General features: G+C 36.4%; 1 protein-coding gene across 1 annotated transcript; it reads left to right on the top strand.

Moving 5' to 3' along the window:
* The first annotated feature begins 702 nt into the window (after positions 1-702).
* Positions 703-13,446, top strand: klhl17 (kelch-like family member 17). Its single transcript, XM_042751318.1, is given in 12 exon segments — positions 703-1,511; positions 3,728-3,992; positions 5,011-5,132; positions 6,460-6,708; positions 9,921-10,010; positions 10,176-10,389; positions 10,477-10,621; positions 11,189-11,356; positions 11,547-11,635; positions 11,773-11,846; positions 11,951-12,132; positions 12,778-13,446. Coding segments are annotated over 11 exon segments (1,776 nt in total). The 5' UTR covers positions 703-1,511; positions 3,728-3,778; the 3' UTR covers positions 13,007-13,446.
* The last annotated feature ends 6,538 nt before the right edge of the window (positions 13,447-19,984 follow it).

The raw sequence follows: 19,984 nt of genomic DNA on the forward strand, positions 1-19,984 counted from the left end.
AATATCTAAAATCCACCGATACAGGTCTCCCACCACAAAGGTTGGTAGACAAAGCACACATACTAGCACCATTGTAACAACAAAGGCCAGACAAATTTGTGGTGGGCGTGACATATTCAACAGAACATTAAAATTTTTAGTAATGCCGATCAGAGATGAGACAGACGTCTGCTTTGATGCGACATGTGATGTAGCATGTCAATTACCACACATGGCTAAATAAATCACTATATGCATCAAAATTAATCATCACACGCGGACAAAACTGGAGAGAGCGCTACACAGAAAGAAACGAGTCTTGTCAATCAGACACAGACGGCAGGTGAGTGTACATTCTGATCTCATCCAGACAGCTGACAATTAAGCAACATTTAATTATCATTAAATAGTTTAAAAGATATACGTCATGCAAACACATGCTCATCGTGTCAAAGCTGCAGTGTTATGACATTTCTCAATGGTATTGTTGTGCTCTTTTTTCAGACATCAGTTTGTCTGTTGATCATGTTTAAAGCTCATGCATTGACTTCTCTGTGTCTGGTGCTGTAGTTTAATAAAGCGTTTGAAATGTTATAAGGGCTCAACGATGCTTTTCATTTGTCAGCTGTCAGTGCAACTGATCTCTATACGTCTGCACTGTGTCCCCTTTGAACAAAGAAAATATGGGATCAGCTAAGCGATTCTTATTATACTGCTATATAAGGCAACATATTCCTCTATTGTAAGATTTTGCGTGTAGTTAGTGTATATACGTGGACAGCAAACATTTATTTTCTATACATGCACAATGAGTTTTAGCAATTTCCCATTCGTGAACGAATCGTTGTTTTGAGACCACGTTTTGAATCTTTTTAATGAATCGGTTCAACCGTATTGACAAATCCGCTCTGAACGATTCGAATCGCGTCAGAAACTCGAATCCCCTTTTTAGTTAAATGATGAGTGAAGTTTATTAAGCATTCAAAATAAATAAATAAATTAGAGAAGACATGTGTTCATAAAACCTAAAAGCGACCTTGTATAAACCTACTAAGTTCATGACGTAAAATAACTGCTGAATTATTTAAGAACCGGTTCTTTGAAACGAACTGTTAGAAGGAGCCGATTCGTGAAAATGATTCGGGCTTTCCATCTCTAGCTAACTGTGGTTAAGGAGGTGTGATTTAAGCAATGTGTTGTAGCTTTTACAGATTATAGAGGGGGCGTTATCAAATTGCTCGACGACACCTTGTTCAGTTCTGTTTGGATGTGAGCAGTTTTATCAGAACCCAATTTAAGAGCCAAATAATTAGAAAAAACGAACATCCTGCGCGACCTTAAAAAGTGACGTCAGCCTCCAGCACTCATGCGGCTTTCATTTACGTCAACAGCACACAAGCTCCCAAACTGAGGCTTTATGCATTTTTCATATGTACTCTTGATACTCATCTGCTGCACTCTAGGATTCAATCCGAAATATTCTTCATAAAGCAGAGAAACGAAACTAAAGGACAGGGCGTCCATCGGATCAGGTAGTGCTGGTTATACTCAGAGTTATTGTGCTGCATGACTTGTGTAGAACAGAGGAGGAGGGGAGATGCTCTGTCTGGATGGCACACTGTGTGCTGAGTCAGATTTAATGACACTGGGGATGTTTGTAGGGACAGCTTGTCTAGAATGTAGGAAGAAAGGTGCATTTTCTATATGTATAGTGCAATCTGGTCCTTACATTTCTGCTAAATACCAGTTACTACAGCTAAAGCCACTAAGTTACTGTAAAATCTTAAAATATGAGTATACTTTCTTTTCCTAACAGTGTACGAAGCTTTCAAAAACTTTCTCATATTATCATAGTCATATATTTATTTTATTCTTCTTTTGTTTTTATTTTACACAGTACAGTTTTATTCTAGTAGCAATGGTCTCACTATGGTTACAACGGTCATTTTCAGTTAAGGGAGTTTAGTTTTAATGGAGATAATCTTTTGATTAAAGCATCATTGCCTGAAATGAACCATCATAATACAACTTTTATTCAGCAGCAATGCTGGAGTATCTCAATTTGTTACTGTTTTTAAGGCCCACACTAGAAACCCTATGCCGAGTGCCTACCAAAAGCTATTGTCAACAGTTTTATCTCATCTGCATGTTTAAACAGTTTATTAGTGACCTCGGGTTTCAGACCGCAGTGTTTGCTTTGTATAACTAAAGGATTTATACATCTGAAACCCCACAGCCATTCTGTGGGCAGCCACATGACTGCTGGCTGTAATACTGAGCCTATTACTCCATGCACTTTTCATGCTCTTTCACTTGTTGGCTGTTATTTGGAGTAACATGAGTAATGCTTTGTAGTTGGAGTGGTATTGTTAGGAAAACAGTGCCTTTTAATCGTTCTATTCACCAGAACAGCCCATTGCTGGGTGCTGTATTTGATTTTCTATAATACAGTATCCACCTCAAAACTAATATAGAAGAAGTGGCATCTCGCCATCCCACCTTTGTCAACTGGAATGCTATTTATCACCCTTGTTTAAAATGTTTCACGCAGCTCCATCCCACTCAAAGTGAAGTGTATGACAGATACCAGCACATGCTACTATGGGCACCTTGGTTTCTATAGTGTTGCTTTTGATGGAGAGTTGAATGTGTGCAGATGGCTGGCCACCTCATCACGACGTGTCCTGGCCCAACCTTTCCATACCACTGCTCCTTTCAGCTGGAACACGCTTTCATTTTTATAATCAACCAGCCGGTTTATTTATTCAGTGAGTGTGCAGGAGTCTTTGTGCACAAGAGACCAAATTTAAAAAGCTTTCAAGGCCTCGGGCCAGTGAGAAAAGGCCACTGACTATCGAGGAGCAAACCATATGTAGCTATAAGCTGTAAAATGAATGGGAATTTGTGAAGTGATCATTTTCATGATATTTAATGCTTGAGCGCTTCGGCCTGGATCGCTTCTCCCATTATGATTCTGTACTCGTCGTTCAAAATGCCTTGAAGTAAACATTATGCTGAATGGAAAAGAAACGTGAACCAAGAAAGCACAAATTAAGATGGATTTACAGCCTGAGCGAATAGAAGATTGTTAGAGGTAATGCACAGACGGTAAACATGTCTAACAGCTAATTAATAATTAGCTTGAGTTTGAATTAGAGTTCTTAAAAACCCTTGTAAAATCATTTTTTATTTCCTTGACTTAGTCTTGACTTATTTCCTATTGAAAAACAGCCTGGTTTCGATTTTATTTTCTCCATAGAGGAATTTACTGTGAGTGAGGTTGTTAATAAATAGTATACTGTATGTCATTCACAATGCTTCATGGGACTATAGTTGTGTAGGGAAGTACACTGTTGTGTTTTTTTGTCTAATTTTTAAATATCCCTTTGCCGCAAATCAAATTTTGTAATATTATATTTTGGTTCATTGCTTATAGACCATTAAAATCCTTATAGGGAAAATACTTAAAGAACCAAGGCCACCCTGAAAAGTAGTTGAGCACTGTTACATTCGATTAGGGGGTGTGGCATTGTCAGTTTTAGAGAGCATTTGATTGGACAAAAATCTGAATAGTGCAGGATGAGTCATTAATACGTTTAGTTTTTCTTTGTAGAGTGTAGATTTCAAATTTGTATATCTGTTAAAAAAATATTGTCAAGTTCTAGTGCATTAGCATATAGACAAAGTATACTGAAAGCCACAAAACTCTATGCTCGGTTTTATAGGATGTGTTTCTGTCTTCCTTTAGTGTCTTAGTGTGAGGCCTAGGCTCCAGCAGCAGGCCTCGGTGGGCACCGGCATGATGGAGGGGGGTATGCAGCTGCTGAACCGGGATGGCCACAGCATTTCGCACAACTCCAAGCGCCACTACCATGACTCCTTTGTGTCCATGAACCGCATGCGGCAGCGTGGCCTGCTCTGCGACATTGTGCTCCATGTGGCCAACAAGGAGATCAAGGCACACAAGGTGGTGCTGGCCTCCTGCAGTCCATACTTCCATGCCATGTTTACAAGTATGTCTTATTCTATTTTACTATAAGTCTTTTTTTTAAAGCATTTAATTATTAAAGATAATTTTTTACAATTTTTTGGAGCATGTTACCATTAAGATGGTTTCAGAGCTAACACACATGAACTAAAAGTCACAAAAAACAAATCTTGACTTCACATGGTCTTTAAGGTGTATTGTGTATTGTTTATTTCTGATGTGTACATAACCTCAGCTTCCTTTTCAAGCCTTTCCTTCCTTCCAGCTGTTTGTCATCGCCTAATGTTTTTTCCATGCTTTATTTTCTTCCCTGTCCTGGTCTCAGATCAGCAGGTGCCTGGTTTTTCCTACTGCTCGTGTGTCCCACTGAACCTCAGACTAGAGTGTGATGGTACGAGTCAGGACAGTGTGGGCTCTTCAGAGCCATGAACTATTCTGAACTTACAATGCACTAGACCTAATAACAACACACTGATTTAAACACCATTATACATATCGAAACTTACTTGCTTAACATCACAACCTCTGGACTAATCTGTTCTCACACAGTTTGTACATTCTTCTTCTAGGGTATGCTGTTTTTTTTTTTTTTTTTTTTTTTTTTTTACATTTGTGTAAAAACATTACATGTGTGCCAAGAGAATGATGAAAAATAAGTGGGTAATATTGTGTATTGTTGTGTATTGAGTAGATCTATTTTATTTTTTTTTATTTTTTTAAATTGAGTTTGTATTTGGTTAGTTATTGGGAAGTTTTTTGTGTTGTGTTGTGTATGTAGTTTAGTACTTAATAGTTCAATTAGTAGCCATGGCAACATTTCTGTTTTTCATTTAGGTAGATTAACAACAGTCTTTGGCAACATATCAAAATCAAGTAATGCTCATGCAAAATTATAACTTTAGGGCACCTGCTTTGCATAGTTCAGCTGTATGTGTGAATGGGCCATAAGGGTATCGTCGAACCCCCCGGAAACTGCCTAAATCTACTAGTGTTCTGCAGAAGCCTCCGTTTGAGAAAAACTGCTTTGTGTTGTGACTGTGCAGATGAGATGTCGGAGAGCCGTCAGACCCATGTGACCCTGCATGACATTGACCCTCAGGCTCTGGAGCAGCTGGTGCAGTACGCCTACACTGCCGAAATTGTAGTAGGAGAGGGGAATGTGCAGGTATGTCACCTTTAGTGTCTTTTGAAGTGCGTTAGGTATTTATCACAATCAGAATTACCCTGTGTGGGGTTATCCTGTTTGCTTTGTGAGGTACTACCAGGATGGGATGTTCAGACGGTTTGTGCAAACTTATAATTTGCATCTTTGCAAATGAAGATCTTCTGATACTTGTTCTGTTTCAAAAGAGCATGCGCATACACTACAAGTCAAAAGATTTTAAACACTATGGCTTTTAATGTTTTTTTAAAGAAGTCTCTTCTGCTTACCAAGTCTGCATTTATTTGGTCCAAAGTACAGCAAATTTTGAAATATTTTTTACTATTTAAAATAACTGTTTTCTATTTGAATATATTTAAAATGTCATTTATGCCTGTGATTTCAAAGCTGAATTTTTAGCATCATTACTCCAGTCACATAATCTTTCAGAAATCATTCTAATATTCTGATTTGCTACTCAAAAATGTATCATTATTATTCTTACGTTGAAAACAGCTGAGTTGAATTTTTCAGGTTTCTTTGATGGATAAAAAGTTCAGAAGAACAGTATTATAAATGTCTTTATCATCACTTTTGATCTATTTAAAGCATCCTTGCTAAATAAAAGTATTAATTTCTATATTAATTTCAGATAAATGCTGATCTTTGGATCTTTCTATTCATCAAAGAATCCTGAAAAAATGTACTCAACTGTTTTAAAATATTGATAATAATAATAAAAAATTTTTCTTGAATATCAAATAAGCATATTAGAAAGATTTCTGAAGGATTATGTAACACTTAAGAGACGAGTAATGATACAAAAAATTGAGCTTTGATCACAAGAATAAATTACATTTTAAAATATATTCAAATAGAAAGCAGTTATTTTAAATAGTAAAAATGTTTCACAATATTACTGCTTTTGCTGTATTTTGGATCAAATAAATGCAGGCTTGGTGAGCAAAAATCTTACTGTTTAAAAACTTTTGACTGGTAGTGTATGTGACAGTTATTTGACAGGAAATTGACCTTATGGTGTGGTCACAAAAGCAAAATGTTCAATAAAAATTTGTGAAAAAGTCTGTTGTCTGTTGTCAGTAGTGTAGCAATGTAAAAAAGTCACTTTTGAATCAAGCAGCTTTCTCTTGGTTAATGCATCTGTGAAATCTGCATGAGGGACATTTTTGCACTCATGCGAAACTCCCGATTGTGTGGGATATTATTGAAATGCCAAAATTTTGTAAGGAAACGCCGCACCTTAAGAAAGCCTAATGATGATAAAGATTCACTTACTTTATTCTAGTTTACCTTCATTTCACCCACTGTATCTTGTCTAAACCTCGAGCAGACCCTGTTACCTGCAGCTAGTCTCCTGCAGCTCAACGGAGTGAGAGATGCCTGCTGCAAATTCCTTCTCAGCCAGCTGGACCCCTCGAACTGCCTGGGCATCCGTGGCTTTGCAGACACTCACTCCTGCAGCGACCTTCTCAAGTCGGCCCATAAGTATGTCCTGCAGCACTTTGTAGAGGTATCGAAGACTGAGGAGTTTATGCTGCTACCTCTCAAACAGGTGAGCCATCTGCTTTAGGACAGTAATGTAGTTAAATGCATAGTTCACACAAAAATAAAAAATCATTGTCATCCTTTTCAGTGTTATTATATCTTTATTAGATATTTAAAAAAATATTTTTACTTAGCTCCAATTTTTTTTTTTTTTTTCAATTTTAGTATTTCAGTACATATGTGCTTAAAATTATTTATTTTAGTCTAATTTTTAAGGTAAGTTTGTTTTACATTTTATATGTAATATTTATAATATAAATTCACGGAATATGTTTTATTTTTAATTTTTAATTACTGAAATTTAGCTAACAACCTGAGCACTTAAATAAATGTGAAGCACAACTGATGCTGTTTAAAAAAAAAATGAAATGCCCAGGGTAATCAGAAATTCAAACGTAATTATTGACGAAGAAACTCTGATCCTAGAGGGTATTCAAGAATAGATTTATTCAGGATGTAAAAAGAGAGGTGTAAAGTGTATCCATTAAATGATGCATGGAGAGCGCTGGGGAGCTGAGCCATAACAATCCTAAGAGGAAAAACGGTTTTGGCTACGGATGTCTAATTATATATATGTCACTGACACCACTTCCTGTCACATTGGCCTTGAGCTTTTTAAAAACAGAATCTCTTGATCCTCCTCCCTGTCGTCTGGGAAGTCTTGATTCTTTTGACTTGGTCTGAGAAAAAAAAGGATCTGTACTATTTTGACCTTCAGTGCAGGAAAGGCTGGTCACATCCTGGCTTTTAAAACACCCCTCACCCTCTTTAAAAAAAAGAAAGAAAAAAAAACCTCCCAAGGTTTGGAGAAAGCTGTCAGATGGAATTTCCATTCATTTCAATGTCAGTTGCTCAGCTGGTGCAGTGTCTCTCAGAATTATGTTGTTCAAATTCTGCCATCTTTTCTCACAGGCGCTCTGGGAACAGATGTTTTTAATCATCAGAGCTGTAAAAGCCACGTGACCAGAAACTGTGACGTGAAAGGCGGCAGAAAAGGAAATTCATTAATGTCCCTAAATAACATATTACAATACATACTACAAATCTGGGGTTTGTTTGTTTCTATTTGAAATAGAAAAAAATTGTAACATTATAAAAAAACAAACCCCAAACATTTGAATTGTAGTATATTATTTAGGGATATTAACAACATACATTTCTTTTTCTTTTGAATTTCTCATTAACCTAGGAATCCTGAAAAACATTAATGTTTTGAACATTAAAAACATTAATCAGAAATGTTTCATGAGCACCAAATCATCATATTAAAATGAATTCTGAAGGATCATGTGAGACTGACGACTGGAGTAATGGCTACTGTAATTTCAGCTTTGCCATCACAGGAATAAAAAAATTTAAATTGTAATATTATTTCAGAATTTTACTGTCTTTACTGTCTTTTGATCAAATAGATGCAGCATAATAAGCTTTCAAAAACATAAAAATCTTTGAACTGTAGTGTCTGTACATATTTTATATATAATTACATATCTCAAAATTATAAGTATTACAGTAGCATAATGAAATATTAGCATTTTACATATTGCTCGAGGAAAAAAAATATGTACTCAGTCAGCATACACAGGAACATGGCTGTGAAAACAAAGAGATGTTTTTGGCCCCAGATAATATAGTTATAGCATCTATCAGCAGGAGCTAACTGGACCATGCTAATCAGCCAAACCTTGACCTCTTCTTCGACTCGCAAAAGCTAAAATGTCAGAACGCATTGCCCCATGGTGACACTGATATAAGTGCTCTCTGCATCAGCACCTTCAATACAGTGTCAATCATCCGCTCAAATACACGGCCAAAACAGTACGTCAGTGAGAAGCTGAGACAGCTAATCAGCAGAAAGCAGCTCCTGCTCTCATACCACACTAATTTCATCAGCCCTAAACTGCTCTCTTCGCAGAAAAAACTTTTGAATAAATGGAGTGCCGCTGGTATTAGTATGTCTGTGCTTTCAAAGGTTGCGTGATTCTATGAAATCCCCCTGCTGTTTAGACACTGATTGGAGCGAACCATTAGGAAGAGGTTGCTGATGACATAGACCACCGTTCTCTCTCTCTCTCTCTCTCTCTCTCTCTCTGACTCTGACTCTCTTAACAGCTGTTGCAGGCTGGACGCTCCCATTGGCCCCGTATTTAACCCAGTAGACCTGGGAAATTCTTGTAGCCATGTTAACTGTGGCCTTTGCCCCAAATAAACAAGCAGTCTGTGACTGTAGTGCTTTTGCAAGTGTAGATTAGATGATAGTGTGATGGTAAGCTAAAGTCTTATATCACAACACAAAGAAAACAAAGCTAATGTGTGCAATTTTTTGCATCACTAACAGCAGTAAATGAAATTGGAAAAACAGTGATAACTGTTTCCCAAACACTTTTATCAGCGGCCTTTCCTCCCCCACCTCCCCGTCTGCCATTGCTTAATCTAAACATTCACTCAGCACTATTGGTTAACCCAGAAGTTGACATCTTAGCGTAAAGTAAACACAAGCAAACACAGCAATGTTTTGAAAAGAAGTCTTACTATAACTAGGCAGTATACATAATAAATATAAACAGTATACACACATATAAATAAAAACTTTTATTTTGGATGCGATAAATCGTTTGACAGCACTAATATATATATATATGTGTGTGTGTGTGTGCTAACATATATATATATATAGTATATTTATTATGTATATATAAATACACACACATATAGTATATATTTTTAAAATATTACCATGTATATATTTATATTAATATAATTGATATTATATATTAATGTTTTAAATGTATAAAAAAAATTCTTAAATATATACATACATGTGTGTCTATTTATATATACATAAATATACACAGTACACACACATATTATGTAAACAAGAACTTTTATTTTGGATTAATCGTTTAACATGTATATCCAGTGTTGATCTGTGTAATAATGACATTAAACAAGCTCTTTTTCAAACAGAGATCTGTTTTTTTGACATTCTGTGCAGAACACGATGCGCTCAGACTCAAACTGAGCACATCTGTCCTGTACAATATATTACATAAGATGTTTAAATGCTCGTCATTCAGATTAAAACAGCAATTTGTCTTTTAGTTGTGCAAACGCTTTAGTCCATCTGAAACCATACCACTTCTTTAGGTTTAAGATCGGTTTGAACCCTTTCTTGTGATTTTTATTTTTTTTATTTTTTATTTTTATTTTTTATTTTTTTTGATGTGTTTGATTTGTTTTGTTGTGATGAATTTAATATCAGAGGAGGAGGTGTACAGGGCTGTGCTGAGCTGGGTCAAGCATGATATTGATGGGCGGAGGCAGCATGTGCCCCGGGTGGGTATGATTCCTCCTGTCAACATCCCAGTAACCCAATGATTAATGCTTATAAAGGATTATGCCTCTGCAAATCGATACATGTTCTCTATTCCCTCCCTTTGGTTTCTTTAATCCTTTTTACACACACGTCTTACCTCTCACTCTTTCCATCCATGTGTTCAGCTGATGAAGTGTGTGCGTCTGCCACTGCTGACACGAGACTTCCTGATGAGTAATGTGGATACGGAGCTGCTGGTGCGTCACCACTCCGAGTGCAAAGACCTGCTGATCGAGGCACTGAAGTATCACTTGATGCCCGAGCAGAGGGGTGTTCTCAGTAACAGCCGCACCCGACCGCGCCGCTGCGAGGGAGCCAGTCCGGTGCTCTTTGCTGTAGGTCTGTAAATCAGGACTAGAGCACATAAAACACATGCACATATGCCAGTGGGTTGGTGGGTTGATTTAAATGCTAAATGTCTTTCAGGTGGGGGCAGTCTTTTTGCCATTCACGGAGACTGTGAGGCCTATGACACTAGGACAGATCGCTGGCACATGGTTGCATCCATGTCGACGCGGCGGGCACGAGTCGGAGTGGCTGCTATTGGAAACAAGCTCTACGCTGTTGGAGGGTACGCAGACCCAAAAGCCTCATCTTTGTTGGAGAATCAACAGTTTTTTCCTTTTATACCAGCAAACTAAAATGGTAGAGACCCTTGTATTGCAGACCTTTATGTTTTGAGGCATCAAAGTGTGTGTCTTACCTGCTTTAGCATAAAAATGGTCAAACTTGGCATTTACCTGTTTTGTTTTTTTCTTACGTGGCAGAAATGGGCTTCCATAGAAGTTGAACAGTCTTTAACTTGATACAGAATCTTTAAAATGCAGCACCCATAATGCACAATGCTGAAAAAACAGCAAGATGCAACAAAGCAGCCAAGGCCACACATCCAGATTTGATTTATTACATTACAAAAGGAACAGAATGTTCAGAAAACCCCTTTATTTTCTTAAGATTACCTTGCTGAAGCAATCAAGAAGTTACCTAAGATTAGTTAGGAAATGTGTCAGCTTGTTGACTAATGCATTTCTGTGAATGATGACGGTCTTGTCTATACTTGCTTAATAAAAATGCAATATATACAAAAAAGTGGAAAAATTATTATTCATCTTTGTCTCTCCTTTGCTTTTCCCAAACAATATGATGGCACTTCTGATTTGGCTACTGTAGAGTCGTATGACCCTGTAACTAATGCGTGGCAACCTGAGGTGTCTATGGGAACCAGGAGGAGCTGTTTAGGTGTGGCGGTCCTGCATGGGCTGCTGTATGCTGCAGGAGGATACGATGGTGCTTCTTGTCTCAACAGGTGTACCATCTAGACAAACAAATGTAAAAAGTAATAATAGAGAAAGTTATCTAAAATGTCTGTGAAATTAAATATAATTTAATAATAAAAAGTTTCTACAATATATTTGTATATATTAAAAATAAAAGGTTTTATTGTTATAAAAAAAAATCTCTTTGATAAGTCTCTCTCTTTTTGATTTTGTCTGCAGTGCAGAGAGGTATGACCCTCTGACCAGTACCTGGACTTCCATTGCTGCCATGAGTACCAGGAGGAGATACGTTAGAGTGGCCACATTAGGTAGAAATATGTAATGCAAATGTACTAATAAATCTAAAAGGATTGTCATCAGTTCAGCTGCAAGCACTTCCTCTATATCTTAAGCAGTTGAAATTGAACAGCAAGCATGAACCCATTTCTCCCATTTCTTTTATTAGATGGCAGTTTGTACGCGGTTGGTGGGTATGACAGCTCTTCACACTTAGCAACGGTAGAAAAGTACGACCCTCAGGTAGGTTATACATCTCTCTGACATGTCGAAAAAATCTCTGGGGTGTGTTTTATGTTTTCTGTCCATGGTTAAATAAATGTTGAAGGATGTTATTTTATTTTTAGAGTAATGCCTGGACTGCCATTGCCAACATGCTGAGCAGGAGGAGCAGTGCAGGAGTTGCTGTGTTGGAGGGCATGCTTTATGTTGCGGGGGGCAATGATGGTACCAGCTGCCTAAATTCAGTGGAACGATATAATCCGAAAACCAACACCTGGGAGGGAGTGGCCCCCATGAACATCCGCAGGTTTGACAGTGACCTTCAAGCGTTTGTTTAACGGACAGTTCACCCAAAAATGAAAATTATGTCATTAATTACTCACCCTCATGTCATTCCAAACCCATAAGACCCTTCATTTACAGAACACTATATATTTTTGATGAAATCCAAGAGCTTTCTGATCTTATAGACAGCAACACAACCACCACATTCAAGGCCCAGAAAGGTACTAAGGACATTGTTAAAATAGTCCATGTTACATCAGTGGTTCAGCTGTAATGTTATAAGGCTACGATAAGCTTCGAAGACTAACACCTAAGAGAAGAAACTGTTGAATTGGCAAAAAGTATTCTAGTAGCTTCATAACATTATGGTTAAATCACTGATGTCATATGGACTGTTTTAACAATGTCCTTACTACCTTTCTGGGCCTTGAACGTGGTATTTGTGTTGCTGTCTATGCAAGGTTAGAAAGCTCTTGAATTTCATCAAAAATACCTTAATTTGTGTTCAGAAGATGAACAAAGGTCTTAACAGGTTTGCAACAACATGAGGGTGAGTAACTAATGACAGAATTTTTGGGTGAACTATCCCTTTAAAGAAAGAAACTACCATTTTAAATGCAAAAAATCATTTGGTTCCTAATGGACCATCTCTTCTCTTGATCTTCAGGAGCACCCATGACCTGGTCGCCATGGATGGCTGGCTATATGCGGTTGGAGGCAATGATGGCAGCTCTAGTCTCAACTCCATAGAAAAGTACAACCCTCGTAGCAACAAATGGGTGGCGGCGTCGTGTATGTTCACGCGCCGGAGCAGCGTGGGAGTCGCTGTTCTGGAGCTCCTCAACTTTCCTCCTCCGTCCTCTCCCACTCTTTCCGTCTCCTCCACCAGTCTTTGACAAAGGGTAAAGTTCAGGCTTAGCTCCAGCGGCCTGCCCTGTGTGGCCAAGAGGCGCAACTGTTCGGTTTGAGCATCAGACGAGGAGTGTTTCGTGGGCCACAGTGCCCTCCTTCTGCCTGGAGGAACACTGCAGCATTCTGCAGATCATGAGGGTAAAAAAAGGATGAAAAGAAAAAACACATACTCTCACACACTCTAGGCCTCCACAACTCTCACCATATAAACCCCAGTGCTTAAAAAAGTGCAAAATAATGTTGCTCTGCCATTTTGCGGTCACTTTGTGTATGATGTATATCTAAATGTATATTTATGTTTACGGTTTTTTTTTTAAATATAAAGAAATAATATATTAAACAAAAAAGAATGAAAAACTTTAGGAATGTAGCTCTTGACAGATTCTGCCACGCATGTTTACAGAAATTTCGTCCTGGCAGAAAATAATATTGTAGTGCTGCTGTGCCACACTAGGTGGCAGTAATGTGCAATGCTGCCCTGTCTCACCACAGATGCGCATGGACATTTAGAAGCAGAAAATTCACACAAAACGGTGGCTGGATTCTACACCACATACACCTGAGTGTGTCAGATCGTGTTGACAACATAATATATGTTTCACTTATTTTCCTATTTATTTATCAAATGTAATATAAAAACACATGACACTATTTCAGAGATGTTTGAAGGACCACCTCTGACTTAAAGAGAAAAAATATAGTTTTAACGTACAAATGGACATAGTAACTACATATCATAGAAGCACTGGTGTTTGGTATGAAATGTTGAGATTTAGGAAGAACAGCTATTTAGTGTTTTATCTAACGGACATATTTGGTTTGTTTTCTACAGTCATGTATTACAAGCCTTTGAGAGCGTGCGCTCTACATGAGTACAGACTTTACTAATATGACAAGTCTATATCACTAACCAGGAGAAATGTCTTTTTTAATAAAGACAATAGCCATACCTAAAACTAGCTGTGACATTAAAGCTGCACTTTCTCATTTCTCGTGTTTTTGAAAGGGTGAAAGGTGCTCAGAACTAATTCTGATTCAACGGGGAATCAGTAACAATGACACTTCAATATCAAGCCCTTCAATGTGAGTAACTCAGCTATTATAAGCTCCTATATGTTGTATGTCACATTTATTTGTATTTTGTTGCAAGTCTTTAGTTTGTAAACCATGTCATTGTGTATTGCATTTTCGAAACTTTGTTTATTTGCCAGGGCTGTCAGATTTGACAGCTTGATAGATATCGCTAGTATGTGTTGTGTTGTGATGTCTTTGGTAACGGCCACTACCAATGCATCTTACCTCAGACGGGTGAGTTTTTTGAGTAATTAGTTTATCTGATGAGAGCACAGATCACCCCAAACATGTATGACGTTCTTTATAAGGTAGAACACAAAGGAATATATTTAGAGGATTTGTCTGTACAATTTTAAGTAGATGGGAATGAAGACACTTGTATGAGAAAAGAGCAGCTTGGACATTCTGCTAAATATCTTCTTTTGGAAGACAAGTTTTGAAATTACATAAGGGTGAGTAAATGATTTTAATTTTGGGGGAACTATAAATCTATAAGTCAGTCCTGCTCTCTGCCATTTTATGTAGGTTTTAAAATGTAGCGTCGTAGTATATGATTTCAAAACTTCTGAGAAGTTAGGATTTTGTTTCCTTTTTTTTTTTTTAAAGGACTTTGTTAATTCAGAGAAACTTGTTTAAGGACAGTATAAGTTTGTGTCTAGGGAATCAGAGTGCTGTGTATGTGTGTTTCTGTAGAGGTGAAGCATCCTGCACTTTGACCATACATACATACATAACACCACAGGACCACAAGCCCACAGAAAGGAATTACAGTATATGTATATAACCAAATATCCTGAAACTTTGTGCAATGTCAATGTAACTGTGGCTTTCTTTTTGGATTGTAATGTTGTTGGATGTGTTATTTATATTGTGCCGGTTATGTTTTGCTATATTTAAGAACAAACATGAATTTTTTGCACTAATGTCAAATGGAGCAATATACTGTAAATGAAATAAAGCTGTTTTCAGGTGGAATGTGAGTTAAATCTCATTTGAACAATTATTTTGACACGTTAATAAAGAAATCGTTCATCCAAAAATAAAGATTCTGTTGCCCTCATGCTATTCCAGAGCTGTATGACTGACTTTCTTCGGCAGAACACAAAGAAGATATTTTGAAGAATGTTGGTAACCAAAATTTTTGTGCCCATTTACAAAAGAAAAAACAAAAATACCGAGATGTTTCTCAAAATATAATTTCATGTTCCACAGGAGAAAAAAAAATGAAACAAATAAATAATAATACAAGTTTTGAAACAACCGTGAGTAAATTATGATATAATTTTCATTTTTGAACAAGCTAATATCAGAAGATATTAGAAGACAGGGTTTATTTATTAGCATTTGTGCAAGTTACATGTTAAAAAACTTCACGTAATGGTGCAAAGAGTTAAAAGAATAAAATTCTGTCATTGTTTACTCACCCTCATGTGTTATAAAACCTGAATGACTTACTTCAGTAGAAAGTAAAGGATTCATACCAGAATATTCAAGCTGCTTTCAATGAAAGTGAATGGTGACCAAAGCTGTCAAGCAGGATTTTTTTTTTTTTCTCAATGTTTTGTTTTGTTCTCAAATGGTTTCAGGAGTGCATGAGTTGTATGGAGTAGTTTAATGTTGCTTAATCTCTGGTTGCCATCCACTTACTGTATGGAAAAGAGCAGCTTGGACATTATGCTAAACATCTTTTTAGCTTAAACATCATAAAGACGACAAGAGGGTGAGTAAATAATGACAGAATTGAATTACTAAGTGATCTGTCCCTTTAATAAACAAAATGATTTTTGGATTAAGAGCAAGACCCTTCAAAGCTGAGCCCATTAGAGTTTTGCTCTCTGACTGATGTAAGCAAACAGCTGAGCACTCTCGCTTTACCCACTGTGACCTCAGCTTCAGGGCACGAACACCTGTGCTGTACGCTTACGCACACGTACGGACACATTTGGGCAGTACATCTGATATGATGTACATGGAGAAGATTCATTTCAGGACTGCAGTATTGTCCTCTGTTATTTTAGCATCTGTGTTTGTGTATTCCCCTCGTAGCCGTCTGTTGTTAGGCAGCTCTGTTAATGAGGGTAGGGGGCTGGGGGCTCTGTCGCAAGCCACTGCGCATGTCCCGAGCCCTGGAGCGCACTGATATGAGGGACCATGATGAGTTTACAGCCTGGAAAAGCAGCTGCAGGCATAGCTGTACAGCAGAGGAGACGCTAACACGGCCCCAGTGTCTGTCCAGCGGCTACCCAGTCACCGTAAACCAACCTCTGCTAACTTTTTAGATACACACTATATAAGAATTCTTACTTTTTTAATTTTCATTACCATTCAAAAGTTTGGGGTTAGGTTGTTTTTTCCCCTGAGAAATTAATACTTTATTCAGCAAGCATGCATTAAATTGATCAATAAATGCAAATTATTTTTTTTTGGAGTAATGGCTGTTGAAAATACAGCTTTTTAAAAACAAGTTATTTTAAATTGTGATATTTCAGAGTATTACTGTTTTACTGTAGTTTTGTGCAAATAAATGCATGGTGAGCTTAAATATGATAACTATTACAAATTATATATTTATTTATGATGTGAAATGTTATGTTTATTTTTTTGAATTTATTTATTTATTTGTTTTTTTTTTTGTTATGTTTATTTTTTTGAATTTTATTTTTATTTTTTTTTTTTTTTGTATTTTAATATTGTATTCCTGTGATGGCAAGCAGACTTTACTCCAATCTTCAGTGTCACATGATCCTCCAGAAATCATTCTAATATGCTGATTTGGTTAAATAAATAAATGATCAATATTGAATACAACTGTGCTGCTTAATATTTTTGTGGTAACTGTTTTTTTTTTTTTTTTTTTGATTTTTTTCTGTTTTTTTTTTTTTCAAAGTAGCATAAATGACAGGTTTATCATAACTGGTTGATTTTCAGGATTCTTTGATAAACAGAAAGTTCAAAATAACATTTATACATTTATCTGTTCTAAAATGAATGTCTTTACTGTCACTTTTGAGCAATGTCATGTAATGTGTCCCTGTTGAAAAATCACACTGCCCCCAAACCTTTATATAAAAGTACTACGTTCTATTCCCTAGAATTATGACTATATTTAAAGACAAACGTTGTTGGATATTGAGCAATCCTTCGAAAATTTATTCAACACCTGCATGAATTCCAGGAAACAAGGAAGGGTTTGGTTTCTCATAGTTCTACTTTCTCCTTTTTCTCCAACTGAATTCTGTCAGCAATAAAAGAAATAAAAAAAACATTATAGCACATTATATATATCTCAACATCATCTTTATCAGTCATTTCTGTTGAACATGTTACAAAAAAATTCACAAAGGCATTTCAGCAAAAACACTTTCACCTGTTTGATGTGGCCCTTCAAAGCCTTGTTTATTCCAACTATTACACCCTGTTTTTTTTGTACTGTGAGAGCTCTGACACCCATGGTTCTCTCTTGCACACGTGGTCCACTGAAAACAGCCAGAGGTGTGAAGTTAGCACCTCTAACGCACCCAGAGAGTCTGAAAAAACATTGCAGAGGTACTTCCCAGACAGGCTCGTGCTGATAGCCTTGCTCAATGCACAGCTCTGATACTTGTGTGGGAGATTTTGTCTGAAGGATTCATGGCTTTGATAGTACATTGCGAACTAAAGTCGATCTTATCACGATGTTTGAGATCATTTTTCCTGTAAACTTATTTTAAAACATCTTTATTTCAAATAGCGGTCTATTTGAATTTATGTAATAGATACTGTCATAGTATTAGGCGTGTAATACGCAGGTCAAAGTGTGGTCAAAATGAATATTAGGGATATGAATCATAAGTAAATGGTGACTGAGAATTACATATTTTTCCTCCATTTGTTTGCAGATATAATCCACACACAGGCTAAGCATTTAACCCCATATAGGATCCAAACAGAAAATCTCTTTCAGATGAGGAAACACTGATTGTTTTGAATAAGATCGGAAGAAAAGCACATAAAATGTTGTGGGCAGTCAGATACACTGTTGTGTTTGGCTTGGTTTTCCACTTCCTTCCACATCCGTCTTTTCTCCTTTGTGACAACTTTCAAAAACACGGGCCTAATGTAAACCTTCTGTTTTTATGGATTATATAAATTCACAGTAGTATGCTGTTGTTACTAGACAATGATTATTCTACATACAGAACATTAGTGTAAACAAATCATTTAGTTAAATTATCATAATTATAGTGGTTCATCATAGTATACAACTACTTTATAATGCCATAAATATAAGAAAACTTATTTGTACTAAAACCCAGGAGTTTATTTTGTCAAAGGTTTGAGAGCTTTTTAAAAAAATGTTTAAATCTCCCTTTTTAATGTTTTTGAAAGTCTGCATTTATTAAAACAAAAATACAGTAAAAAGCAATATTGTTAAATATTTTACAATTTAAAATAACTTTTTAAAAAATATTTCTGAAACATTATCCTTCAGAAATCATTCTAAAATGCTATATTAATAATATATCTTTTTATTTATCAGTGTTGAGAGCAGTTGTGCTCCTTAATATTTTTGTAGAAACTGATATTTGTGGTAACAACATAAAAAAATCATCCTTTGATGTAATGCACCCTTGCTGATTATAAGTATTAATTTCTTTCAAAAATGCTCACTCACCCCCTGACAAATAATGTGCAAAAAAACAAAAAACAAACAAATATAATTTAAATGAATAAATAAATAAATAAAATGTAAAATAATAATAATAAATACAAAACATATTTGTTAATGTGCTAATTAAATATTAAGCAAAATAAAAAGTAATAATTTTTGTTAATGTTATTAATGAAAATGATTTTAAGTGTAAGATCTTATAATTATAGGGGGTCTGTAAGTTGACTGAGAGTTGGAATGGAGGGATTTGTAAAGTTTGAAAATCCTGGATCCAACCCTTCCCTAACATCTGACCTGTATTCTAAAAAGCAACAGAAACTCAAATGAGCAGACAGAAACCCATATGACTGGAAGTGAGATTTTCCCAGACTATGTCAGATGTTTCCCAGTTATTTCTTACGTTGTAATTTCCTTTAGGAGACTCCGAGCTTGAAACAAAGTGAGCACCTCATGACTCATAGTGTAGCTCTTCAGTGTTCAGACCGGGAACGGGGGAATGATACATCATCTCTGTTTTTCCATGACAGCTCTATGAAAGAGCTCTTTCAAGAAAATATTTCTTTTATAACCCACTGCCTTCACCATATTTATTATTTCAAAAACTTTGTGAGTTAATAAAACAGAGTAATGCTGTCCTCATATTTGTGCAATGCTTTTTATGATTTGTTTTTTATTACTCCAAAATTCCGCTATTATTAGTCTGAACCATGAAACTTCTCAGTAAGCTATAAACAATGGCATAGTATATGATAAGAGTATAAACGTGCTGGAGCTGTTTAATATAGTGAATTGAGGAATGCTTGAGTTGGAATGTGTCAGTTTAGTGCCTCCGGTGTGGCCTCACTTACATTTCCTGGTTCAGCTGGTTTGAATCAGCAACCACCCACACTAGAACAATAACCTCTTAAATTTGATTTCTGAGGGTTTGTTTGAAAATATGCTATGGGAATGAAACCATAAATGGCAAGAGCTGAAATGCATACATGGAGTTTATGTACACATACATTTACACGTCATTAGAAGAACCATTTAGAGAATGCATTCAAACACAGAATGCTTCGTACAATAGCTAATCAGCATTAAGACACATACAAAGAGGGAGGCTAGAACTCGTAATTACATTTGTTATAATGTAATATTCTTGAGGCAATCTGCATGTCTGACAGCTGGAAGATATCAGGGATCCAAACCCTGACCAGGATGAGATTATTTACTTGTGCTTCCTTGATTGCATACG

The sequence above is a fragment of the Cyprinus carpio genome, chromosome B23 (genome assembly GCF_018340385.1).
Source record: "Cyprinus carpio isolate SPL01 chromosome B23, ASM1834038v1, whole genome shotgun sequence".
Lineage (NCBI taxonomy): Eukaryota > Metazoa > Chordata > Actinopteri > Cypriniformes > Cyprinidae > Cyprinus > Cyprinus carpio.